General features: G+C 48.9%; 1 protein-coding gene across 2 annotated transcripts in view; it reads left to right on the top strand.

Annotated features, from left to right (window-relative positions):
* Positions 1-13,165, top strand: part of LOC138580432 (bactericidal permeability-increasing protein-like) — a 279,140-nt gene that overhangs the window by 84,504 nt on the left and 181,471 nt on the right. For both annotated transcript variants that reach the window (XM_069650973.1, XM_069650972.1), the window contains exon 3: positions 6,408-6,522. In XM_069650973.1, the coding sequence (XP_069507074.1) occupies positions 6,408-6,522 (115 nt within the window). The remainder of the gene's footprint in view (positions 1-6,407; positions 6,523-13,165) is intronic.

The following is a 13,165-nucleotide window of genomic DNA, read 5'->3' on the forward strand; positions in this document are numbered from 1 at the left end:
AGTTGCCATTGTATTTCGGTGCTGGACTGCCCCTGGGCAGGACAAAGACTGATATGCAAATGGGTATTTCCCATCTGTGAAAGGCACAGTGAGTAAAAGCAGTGGCTGCGAACTCTCAAGTGGTTAATAACCACTGAACAGGTTATCATGTCTGTTCTTGCGAGAGAGGGGCGCCCGCTACCTTTGTAAAACTAATGCATGTTTGTGTAGCTTCATAAATGGATGGCGATTTACTTCATGTCTACTGCGGCTACGTTGTGATGTCAGTGATGACATCATTGATTTCTTGATTTGCGGTCAATGCACTTGCTAGATTGAAGGCATCTCCAACTCTTCCAGATCATCAACTGGGCACGGCCTGAATGGCTGCCTGAGTAAGGTTTCTCACATCTGCGATACATTAACGCTGGTGGTGAAGGGCCTTAGAGTAAGGTGCTTCTGTTGTGTCTCAGTCTTCGGGCTGAGAGTTGTGTGGGGGTTATGAGGGCCATACTTGGACCTCTGTCTTCACAGGCATAAGGTTGATTGCTTTTAGCAGATATAAATATCCGCCACACAAATCTGACTCCAAGGGACATAGAAGAAGCAGCAAACTTCTGTTAGTGGATAAGCCACTCTTAGCTTAACAGTCCTATCTGAGCTGCTGTTTTGATGTTTTCTAAACAATCCTGTTGTACTATTCCAAACAGCCGTTACCATGCTTGAGGGTGGGTTTTGTAGAAACAGCATGTATATTGCACATGAATTTAAGTGTGTAAATAAGCAATACATTTATACACTTGTGTCTGATGCAGACTGTCACTTCTGGATTAGTGTCAAGTGTCATTTATTTTGTAACTATTCATTTAGAATTGTTTTTGATCAATATACATTCAATGCACAAAAGCAGAAACAATGATGAAATGAATTTCCTATGTTAGTCAAAAAACTGTAAGAGCCAGGAGCTTAGTTTCCCATATTATGAAAGTTTGCACCTTTGCATTCAAGACACTGGGAATGTCTGCAAACAGAATCATGGACAGGTCGATTGCATTCTTAACAGGAGAGATACAGAGAATAGCATTTACATTGAGATGCCAGCAACCCCTTTTTGGGGCTTTTCATCAGAGTCAATCCGCCTAATGCACAGAAGCATTTTATAATGGTGCAAACCCATTCAAAAACACTCTGTGAATCAGACTCAGTGTTATTGGAATGCCACCTGTTAGAGCATAGTAGCCTGAGCTTTTTCAAATTTTTTAATATGACCCGATGCTAGCAATTCGATCTCTGAAAGTGAGATCTGCTTAACAGACCTCACTTTCATAATATTCCATGATGAAAAGCATTTTGCAAACATGTAACTCTGCTAAATCTTAAACAAAGAGGTGATGGCTTGAAGGTTTAGAATTAATCTTAACCACTGGCATTGCTCTGGGCAACCCTCCAGACCATCGTTCTTTGCCTGCCAAGCCATTAAAGAAGGGGAAAGACCATATGCAAATCAGGATTGGCCCCACCCCGAAAGGGGCAGTCGAGCCCAAACTGCTAGGTCTCATCCCTTCTGCACGAGACCACAAGCATCCCCAAACATGTTTCGGCCTTGTTGGGCCTCATCAGTGAGGAGTAGCTTGGGTCTCTAGTCCCAGCCGGCACGGGACCCACGTCTGGGCATACCCGTCCCACTCGGGGTGACAAAGCAAAAACAAAGAGGTGATGGCTGAAAGGTTTAGAATTAATCTTAACCACTGGCATTGCTCTGGGCAACCTTCCAGACCATCGTTCTTCGCCTGACAAGCCATTACAGAAGGGGAAAGACCATATGCAAATCAGGCTTGGCCCCACCCCGAAAGGGGCAGTCCAGCCCGAACTGCTAGGTCACACCACCTTCACCGGCGGGATACTGGAAAATCTGTAATGAGCACCTCAGTCTTTTATTTTGGTATCTCAGTACTATTGCTGTTTGGAAGCTTCCTTGTTAGCTCACATCTCTTCTGAAGAATGAAGCCTGCCCTCTGCCCATGCTACCACAAGAGGCAAAGGAGGTGTAGCTGTCCGGCTTTGCCTATTTCACATTTATGATTGGGATGAATGCTGGATTAGTAGTAGTGTTGGTCTGAGTAGGAGTTTTATCCACTATTCATCCCCATACTCCTGCCGAGCAGTGGTCATTTTGTCACAGTCAGGCCTAAGAACTTGGCCTAAACCTTTCACACTGTGGTCTTTACTGTTGTGGTCATTTGTAGCCACCAAGGTTTCCATGAATACGACTGGCTTCCTGGTGGTAGACTGCCATAACCTCATTGACTTTAGCGAATGAATGTATGGATAGTTGTAAGTCTGATATTATATGATATTATATTTGTATTGCGATGGAATGGGAACAGAGGTGATGTTGTCCACTTTAAGGATAAAAGCCCCAATTCGGTTCAAGACTTTGGATGCATCCTCATTACTCACGCTCCCAGCAGAGGGTTTTACACTGGGATCATTGTTGTCCCAGAGCCCTTTCCAGCTCCAACTCCCCACACCTGCCATTGTGAAGCCCACCCATAGCTGCCCTTTCAGGAGCAGATGGAACTTGTCTGCTTCTGAGCTGCAGCTCCTTCCGTTTCCTCCCACCGTTCAATGGGTCCTGACACTGGCAGCTCAATGAAGCCATGGCACCTGACCAAACCTACACTGTGGTTCATGCTGCCAAGACCTAAGTGGTCTTTGGGATTCAAAACACAGGACTGGGGTGCTACGAGAAAATTAACTTTAATTCAAAAAGAGAAAATATACCAAAGGCCTGATTACAAGGTCGGTGGTATTTCCTCGGGAAATACTATCAGATGGTAATACTGTTACCGCAGGCAGCAACTTGAAGAATCGGCATGATTCCCATTCATGTGGACCTTTCAGGTCTTCCCTGTTTTGGTGACCCATAGGACGCCATGGGGATTTCATATTACCACATGTGGTAATTTCTGCAAGTGGTAATGGCTACATGCGGTAATGCTTTTGTGTCGAGGTAAATACATCCACACATAAGCAAGCCTATAAGATGAGATTGACATCTGACAATCGTAGTTTGGTGAAGCGGTGACACATCAAGCATTCTAAAGTACCACGTTTTACCACTAATCACAAACTTAAGTTCAGCCCCTTAATGTTATTTGGTTGAAATATATGTTTTAATAACGGCTAAGTTAAAAAAGAAAACAAAAAGGTGACTTCTTTGTAATCCACATGAAGTTAAATCACATATATTCAAAGCAAATGTACATTCTTATGTCTGTGTGGCTCGTTCTTCCGTTGGAAGTCCTCTGTTACTTGTTCCTCCTTGTGTTTGCTTTTTGGTTATCACACAAGAGGCAGGTTGTGATACCTTTAATTGGACTAACTGAAACTATTATGCAAAGATGGAAACAAAGCATTAGCTTTGGACAGTGATAATGATATGATATGATATGACATTTATAACGTGCCTATACACAAGTGCTGCAAGGCGCGACGAGGCAAGGGAGGGGAAACAAAGGGTGGACAAAGACAACGATCTTACTAGGCCTAGTGACATTGAGAACGTGCACGTGCAGGAGCGAGGGGAGGGGAAAAGTGCCAGGGGAAGGGGAGGAAGGGCAAGTGCAGGACAGAGGATCAAAAACAAGTAGTGTGGCCAGCAGGTGGCAGTGCAAGGGTTACGTGCAGACAACATGTGTCTGATAAGTGCAGGTAAAGGGACTGTAGGGTTGCAGATACAGACCCAAGTGCATGGTTTGCCAGGAGGCAGTGCAGGTGTGCAACTGGGCGTGCAGGGTCCTGGGCCCAAAGTTCAGAGGGTAGCCAGGTGACCATTGCAGTATCAGACAGGAGATCAGCAGGGCAGAGGAAGAGAGAAGGCAGAAGCAAAGAGGAAAGTATTGAGATGCTTCGGAACCGGAGATGGTCCTGTTCAAGTTTCAGAGAGGCAGGGAGGCTGTTCCAGAGGGAGGCGCCAGCCGAAGTGAGGAAGTGGCCCCTGACTCGTTGCTTGGAGAAGTGCCTGGCCCTCAAGGAGTGGGAGGTGGAGGAGCGAAGAGCTTGAGTAGGAAGATATTTCCGAAGAGAGAGTTGGAGGTATGTGGTCTCAGGCCCCAGAAGGCCTTGTGGACAATGCAAAGGGTCTTGAATTTAATCCTTGCATCCACTGGGAGCCAATGGGGAGATTTTAGAGCTGGAGAGATACAATCCCTGGGCTTTATGCCAAGGACAAGTCTTGCAGTCCTGTTCTGGATGCGCTGTAGAGGACAGAGAGTAGAGGCAGGCAGATTTTAAAAGAGGCTGTTGCAATAGTCAAGCCTAGAGAGAACCAGAGCTCTGGAGACAGTGAGTTTCTGGGCAAAAGGGAGGAAAACAAGAATACCTCTGAGGAGGTGCAGCTGGTAGTTTGACTTCTTAGAGACATCAGAGATTTGAGGAGGGAAAGAGAGTGTGGAGTCGAAGATGACCCTGAGGTTCTTAGCCTCACAAGTGGCAGCAGGAAGAGGGCCAAGGGAGGCCGGCCAGAGAGTGGCAGGAAAAGAAGGTGCAGGTGTGCCGATGAGGACGGTCTCCGTCTCAGTGGAGTAACTTTGCTGAAAATGTTGGGAGGACATGACATCTAAAGGAAAGAGACCCCTTTCCAATGAGGAGGACAAACTGGTGTGTCATAAAAGTAGGGGGCGGGGCCAAACACACTTGTCCCCACCTAAAATCACACCCATGGCCTTCGAAGTCCCACAGACTTCTTCTTCAGATATTGCAGAGAGAAAGAAAGCTGAAAGAAATAAAATGGCACACTAAGCTGTGGCTAGAGCACTTCTCAATGAGTGTAAACGCTATCCCAGCCTGCACACAAAGCTACCACCCAGAACCAGAAGCCCTGGATGCGAACAAGTCCTGTGGTCTTGAAAGAAATCACCCAGAAAGGCTTCGGGCCATGTGCGGGGCGCGCCCAGATGCTGGCTTCACCCGGGGCATCCCCACTGCGGATCTAAGCATTTCGGCCTTTCAGAAAACGTTTTAGTTGAATCCTCTCACCTACATAAGAGAATGTGTGTGCAGCCTTCAGCGCTGGGACCGTACCTGCCCCGTCTACTAAGGGAGTTAGCTCAGGAGGCAGCCCGCTCGTGTGGGGATGTAGCCAGAGAGCCCCCAGATCACCCAGCCGGTCGCCCTGAGACTTCCATAGGGGTGTATTTTCTATTCAACCCTCAGATCATCCATCCTGCCACACTGAGCCGGCCTGCTTCTTGCGCACTGACCTGAGGTGAGCCGGCCTGCTTCTTGCGCACTGAGGGGGCCTGCTTCTTGCGCACTGAGGGGGCCTGCTCTTTGCGAAAGGCTGCTACACAGATTTGTGTTCTGTCCAGCGCAGTTACAGTGTGTTACATCCAGTGTGTCGATTTCACTGTATTTCATTGCGTGGTTATTTGTTTGGGCTATAATTTAATTTTAAATGTATTTAGTTAACATTATTTTGCTTTCACGCGGATGTAATGCTTGTAGCTTGCCGCCTGTACGAGCAATTCTTAGAGGTCAACATGACTGATCACTTTCCCTACCCGTTTACGGATAGTAGTGTTTCAAACCTCTGTGTGTCTGCTTTCTTACAGAATAAAGGCATCCTCCCAGACTTGACCCTTCACACCATTATCTTCCATCTATAAGCAAAGATGTTGGGGACACATAAAATGGTGCTCTTATTTAAAGTACATATGCAGCAATTACCAACCCATCTACTCTAGGATACAGCAGGGGTGTTGCTAGGTCTGGAAAAGCTCCAGGGCTACACTAATGTGGGGACTGGCGGGACTCGGGGCTAGCTAGCCTTTTGGTTGCAGCCCTGAAATTCTTTCAAGGGCTACAACCAAAAGACCCGGGGTTATAGCCCTTCTAGCCTCCTCCTGGCAACGCCCTGGGAAACAGGCCCTAGGGTATAGACTCCTGACACCCAGCCAGCCAGGGAACATCTCAGGTATCTTCCCAAATATCACCATGGAAATGTGAGGCATGATGTTAGTGTCCAATGCATCCTGTTATGGAACCTGGGAAGCAGGGTTCTGTGTCTACACTCCAGAGTTTCTCTGGCAAGCTGTCATGTGGAACTTTGTGAATTCATTCACGTGGCTTGGATCTGCCCCTTAATACACCCCTTGCAGGCGAATGCAAGCCACGGTGCTTTAACTTTAGAGGTACGCCCTTGGGTCTATTTAGGATTGTGTGGCATCTGGTGGGGCCTATCGCCTTTGCGTGATCCAGAGAGAGGGCCACACAGGAGGACTGGCAGTAGGAAGAGTGAGGATGGGCTCAGGTTTCATGAAGTGTGGGGGGGGGGCGAAGGCATGGGATCACTGTATACTGTACATAGTCCTACCCACTTCAGCCATTGGTCCTGCTGTAACTCCTGAACTCGCATCTTCTTGCAGGACGCCAGGTCGGCATGGAGGTCCTCAAGTCGCAACTGCAGAAAATGGTGATTCCAGACATCTCCGGCACCCACCATGTCCCAGTGGTTGGAGATGTGGATTACACCGTGTCTGGGTAAGTGGTCCGAGATCTCATAAACTGCTGATTCATCTAGGAAAGCATGGTTGGCGTGACACCACAAAATCCCATGGGAGCTGATAGGTTTTTGTTGGCAGAGAACTGAACCGCAAAGGACCGTCCAATCAGCATCTGTCTCCCATGGGAAAGAATGGACCCAATCACAATGAGTGGCCTTTCTTCTGTGGATGGTGTGGTGCATAGTAGCAACAGTCCCTCACATGATCAGCTGTGTTTGTTTGCAAGCATAACCAACACGCAACATCTCCCCTAGGGCTGGTGCCAGCCCTTCCTTAGAACATTTAAGGGAATGTTGGGCCCAGAAAAATACAAGGTGCAGTAGTGGTACCGTCGCTTGAAATGCTCTTCCCTGACTGGTCAGACCAGTGCTCTATCACACCCTGTCTCTGGAGGACAGCTCAGGGGCAACGGGCTTGCCCTGGAAGCAAGACGAGACGGAGCAACACCGATCATGTCATATCCCAAATGCCTACCCCCTCCACCCAAATTGCCGGAGCATGTTGTCACCTTTCATCTGCCCTCTTCTCTTATGGTCCGCCATATCCTGGATGCATTCCAGACTGCTTTTCAGCATGGAATGAGCGCCGAGAGTATATCATCACAGAGCAGTAGCGGGAAATGGAGGGTGGCTGTGCTGTTGCATGAGCCCTTTAGACCATTCTGCTGCACTTGGCACCACTGAACATTCACTTCTCCCCCTGTAATTGGCCTTATTGTCAATCCGTGGGACCCCTCCTGGCTGAATTTGTGAATTTCTTTTTGAAAAGGCTCCGATGGTGGTGTGTCTACCACTCAAACACTCTGCAAATCATTTGGCCCACCTTCCTGTTTTTGATATTGACCCCCCGCCACCCCCCCCTTATCCATTGCTTTGGGGTTGGATTCTTCGTGTACTTGGATGGCACCCGGATGTTCCTCTCGTTGAGGGGAGCGTCTGAATCCGCACGTCTGCCATACAGTGGCGGGTGTCCACCCACTACATTATAATATCTGAGACTGTGTTCCTTGACCCGAAGTGTCCTCTTTGTGAGATGAGCAGCTGGGGGAAATGGCGGCACGGGTACCTGCCCTCTGGCTGCTAGCCAGGGCAGCACCAGATAGAGAGCTGACGCGCCATGACAGCCCCGCCATGCAGCTAGCGTCACAGTCCTTGCTTGGGTTCTGACGGATACAAGGCATTAGCTTAAAAAGGGATCCACGCCTCTCCTACGTGACATTCCCCTTGTGGCTGCTCCCAGGACGTGGGGCTCTCCAGCACGGACCACTTGCCACCATGACCATCCCTTACAGTTGTGGGGCTCCTGCCCCCCCCTCCCCTTTTCAGCAGTTCAAAGGGCAGACCCTCTTTCCCCTGCGCCTTCCTTTCTGGCTTCGTCATCCAGCCCACCTGTCTCCTGCCTCTTATCATGGCCCTCCCGGCGGCCCGGTGCCAATCCCCAGACTCACTTGTCTTGTCAGTGTTGTCCCCCATCACTGTCTGTCTCCCCACTGCACCTATTGATGTGACCGCCGCTGCTACTCCTGCACTAATGCAGTGCACCCAGACACGGGAGTGGCCAGTCATTCACACCTGCTCCTGCAGAATGCTGCACACATAAAACGCAAACACCTGATGGTGCGCACCTGCAGTTTACATCTATCATTATGGTCTCGCCTAAATGCATGTATTCTGTGTCTTTATCGCTTTTATTGCCCGAATTTGACAGGTGTTCTACAGATTGCCCTCTGATATTATACTATCCTATGATGCCAGACATTCTGCAATTTTGTAGCTCTGATTTAATACCCTATTTATTTATTTATTTGAATTTGTATAGCGCACATCTGCCCGGGGACACCGTGGCGCTGAAAGTAGTCTTACTTGGTACATAGCATACATTTTGCATAGATTACAGCAGGAACATAGTACAGGGCGTTACTTACAAACATTGGGTACAGTACTTTTGTGAGGACATATCATAGATACATATAGTTGTCATATACCGTAGAAGAGGAAGAGGGTGGAGAGGGTTAGTTGAATAGAGTGGTTTTGAGTAGTATGCGGAAAGCATGGTATGATTTTTCGTTCCTTAGTGTAGTGGGGAGTGTGTTGTAGTTTTTTGGTGCTAGGTTTTGGAAGCTGGACCCTCTGGCTTTACTTCTTGTGAATGTGGGAACATAGGTCTGGTTAGTCAGGTGCGACCTGGTGGGTCTGGTGGATGTATTGAGGGTGATTCTTTCGGAAAGATAAGGCGGAGCGTCGGCGGAGAGGCATCTGTGGGTGATGGCCATGGATTTGGATAGGATACGTTCTTTTATTGGTAGCCAGTGGGCCTCTTTTCTGGCTTGGGAGATGTGTTCCCTTTTTGGGATGCTTAGAGCTGCTCTCAGGGCATTGTTTTGTGTGAATTGCATTTTCTTTTAGATTTTTTTGTAGACATGCCTAGGAAGAGGGCATTGCAGTAGTCCAATGTTGTGCCTACTGTGGCCCTGGCTATATAGGAGCAGATACACTTTAAATTCTTTTTGCATATAATTTAATTGCAATCAACTTTGTTTCTTTAGACAGGACTCCCTTTTGTGTTTTTCTTCTATTGATAGCCCTTTGTCCTGTGCTACATTTTGGGGCTTTCCCTCCTGTATTTCTCTGGCTATTGCCAGGCAGTTTTTTGTTGATAAGAAGGGTTTCACTGAATTAATTACCTTAGTGGTAAGCGCAGCAGAGGAGGCTATTGCATTGACCTGCCGTGTCATGGATAGTGTGGAGTCAAGGTATACTCCTAGAGTTTTTACTGCGGAGGAGACTGTGATGGTGGAGTTATCAATGTTAAAGGATTTGTATTGCGGCAGGAGTTTGTTTGATGTTTCTTTGGTGCCAACTAGTAGGATCTCTGTTTTGTCCCCATTTAGGCAGAGGCCGTTGGCTGCCATCCAGGTTTGGATGGCTGTGTAGATTTTAGTGACCCTATCATTAGGTCAGATATTCTGCACACAGCTCTCTCCGCTCATGCCCCCACACGAGAGAATGCATTTCACAGCTCTCTCTGCTCATGCTCCCACACGAGAGCAGGCATTTCCCAGCTCTCTCCGCCTATGCTCCCACATGAGAGCATGCATTTCACAGCTCTCTCTGCTCATGCTCCCACAGGAGAGCAGGTATTTCACAGCTCTCTCTGTTCATGCTCCCACACGAGAGCAGGCATTTCACAGCTCTCTCTGTTCATGCTCCCACACGAGAGCAGGCATTTCACAGCTTTCTCGGCCCATGCTCCCACACGAGAGCAGGCATTTCACAGCTTTCTCGGCCCATGCTCCCACACGAGAGCAGGCATTTCACAGCTCTCTCCGCTCATGCTCCCACACGAGTGCAGGCATTTCACAGCTCTCTCTCCTCATGCTCCCACACGAGAGCAGGTATTTCACAGCTCTCTTTGCCTATGCTCCCATACGAGAGCAGGCATTTCACAGCTCTCTCCGCTCATGCTTCCACAGGAGAGCAGGCAATTCACAGCTCTCTCCCCTCATGCTCCCACACGAGAGCAGGCATTTCACAGCTCTCTCTGCTCATGCTCCCAGAGGAGAGCAGACATTTCCCAGCTTTCTCTGCACATGCTCCCACACGAGAGCAGGCATTTCACAGCTCTCTCTGCTCATGCTGCCACATGAGAGCAGGCATTTCACAGCTCTCTCTGCTCATGCTCCCACAGAAGAGCAAGCATTTCACAGCTCTGTCTGCTCATGCTCCCACACGAGAGCAGGCATTTCGCAGCCCTCTCTGCTCATGCTCCCGCACGAGAGCAGGCATTTCACAGCTCTCTCTGCTCATGCTCCCACAGGAGAGAAGGTATTTCCCAGCTCTCTCCGCCTATGCTCCCACACGAGAGCATGCATTTCACAGCTCTCTCTGCTCATGCTCCCACAGGAGAGCAGGTATTTCACAGCTCTCTCTGCTCATGCTCACAGGAGAGCAGGTATTTCACAGCTCTCTCTGTTCATGCTCCCACACGAGAGCAGGCATTTCACAGCTTTCTCTGCCCATGCTCCCACACGAGAGCAGGCATTTCACAGCTCTCTCCGCTCATGCTCCCACACGAGTGCAGGCATTTCACAGCTCTCTCTCCTCATGCTCCCACACGAGAGCAGATATTTCACAGCTCTCTTTGCCTATGCTCCCATACGAGAGCAGGCATTTCACAGCTCTCTCCGCTTATGCTTCCACAGGAGAGCAGGCAATTCACAGCTCTCTCCCCTCATGCTCCCACACGAGAGCAGGCATTTCACAGCTCTCACTGCTCATGCTCCCAGAGGAGAGCAGACATTTCCCAGCTTTCTCTGCACATGCTCCCACACGAGAGCAGGCATTTCACAGCTCTCTCTGCTCATGCTCCCACATGAGAGCAGGCATTTCACAGCTCTCTCTGCTCATGCTCCCACAGAAGAGCAAGCATTTCACAGCTCTGTCTGCTCATGCTCCCACACGAGAGCAGGCATTTCGCAGCCCTCTCTGCTCATGCTCCCGAACGAGAGCGGCCATTTCACAGCTCTCTCTGCTCATGCTCCCACAGGAGAGCAGGTATTTCACAGCTCTCTCTGCTCATGCTCCCACAGGAGAGCAGGCATTTCACAGCTCTCTCCGCTTATGCTCCCACACGAGAGCAGGCATTTCACAGCTCTCTCTGCCGAGGCTCCCACACGAGAGCAGGCATTTCACAGCTCTCTCCGCTCATGCTCCCACACAAGAGCAGGCATTTCCCAGCTCTCTCCGCCTATGCTCCCACACGAGAACAGGCATTTCACAGCTCTCTCCGCTCATGCTCTCACATGAGAGCAGGCATTTCCCAGCTCGCTCTGTTCATTCTCCCACACGAGAGCAGGTATTTCACAGCTCTCTCTGCTCATGCTCCCACACGAGAGCAGGCATTTCACAGCTCTCTCTGCCTATGCACCCACATGAGAGCAAGCATTTCACAGCCCTCTCCGCTCATGCTCCCACACGAGAGCATGCATTTCACAGCTCTCTCTGCCTATGCTCCCACACGAGAGCAGGCATTTCACAGTCCTCTCTGCTCATGCTCCCACACGAGAGCAGGCATTTCACAGTCCTCTCTGCTCATGCTCCCACACGAGAGCAGGCATTTCACAGCCCTCTCCGCTCATGCTCCCACACAAGAGCAGGCATTTCACAGCCCTCTCCGCTCATGCTCCCACACAAGAGCAGGCATTTCACAGCTCTCTCTGCTCATGCTCCCACACGAGAGCAGGCATTTCACAGCTCTCTCTGCTCATGCTCCCACACGAGAGCATGCATTTCACAGCTCGCACACGATTGCAGGTATTTTGTAGCGCCACCTCTGGTATAATTCTCTCTCATGATGGCAGCATTTGCCAACTTTATCTCTGATGGTGTACTTTCAGATGCTGGCAGGTTTTGACGTGTTTTCCCTCTAGTTGTTTTCACCCAAGCAAATTAGCATACTTTCTTTATCACTTAGTTTTGAAGACACTTTGATTTTAAGCAGTGCATGCTTTGTCTTCACTGTAAAAAGCTCCTTGCTCTTTCACTCCGTGCTCCACTGCCCAACTCATTCCATAGTATGTTGTTCCTTGCTCTGAGATCCTTGTCTCTGGTGCCATCAATGTTACTCTGTACAAAATGCTTCTGTTATTATTTAATCTCAAGCATCCCTGACCACACTGATCCACGCAGCCTTAAATGTTTCCTTCCTTCCATTAAAGCCCTGTAGATAGGTCCTTAACCACTTTTCATTTCGCCATCAGGTTTCAACTGCATATAGCATTTTTGAAGGCAGGGGTTTTGCTAGGTTTGGAAAAGATCAGGGGGTAAGCTAATGTCTCGACTGGCGGGACACGGGGCTATCTATAGTCTTTCGGTTGTAGCCCCTGAGTTTCTATCCAGAGCTACAACCAAAAGACCCGGGGCTATAACCCCCTCAGCCCCCCCTAGCAACGCCTCTGCTTGAAGGGCTTCCTAGGTTCCCTACCAGCAGCCTGCTCTCTTCTGAGACTCTAGGCACAACCTTTTTGCACCAGCCCTACACCCGCTGCTGGGTGCCAAATTGATGAATTTGTAGACCATATGAGTGGTTGGCATGTCCTTCCAAGCCAAGACCATAGTGTTTCTGACCTCCAAGCTGACTCACTGCTTCTCAACTCCTGCCCATTGTTTGAGTTCCCCCTTCTTAGTTTCTGTTACTTCCTTTTCCAAAGCACGAATTGCCAGTGGTTGCTTCTAGGTCCTGTTGGCCTTGCTCTCTCCCCATCCTCCATCACAAGGAACCAAACTATTTCAGATGCGAATGTCCCATGTCTGTTGTAACATATTTTTATTTCTTCTCCTGAATCCTAATCCTTACTTTTTATTTATCCTTCTCGCTCGTCAGCCTTAACTCTTCACACATCCTCTTCCTGCAAAACCCTCTTCCTCACTCACTCACTCACGACACTGTACATTTTAGGACATTGTCATTAATCCATCAAACATATATTTCTTACCCCTCATAGCACCGCCTTATGTCATAATCTTGCTGAGGCCTGATTATGGCTATGAGTGTTATGATGGTCTGGTGATGTCACTGACATTCTAGGTGGAATGTTGGTGTGGTGATGTCAGTGGGATTCT

This window comes from Ambystoma mexicanum, chromosome 3p (genome assembly GCF_040938575.1).
Source record: "Ambystoma mexicanum isolate Mex_15411 chromosome 3p, UKY_AmexF1_1, whole genome shotgun sequence".
In the NCBI taxonomy this organism is placed as follows: Eukaryota; Metazoa; Chordata; class Amphibia; order Caudata; family Ambystomatidae; genus Ambystoma; species Ambystoma mexicanum.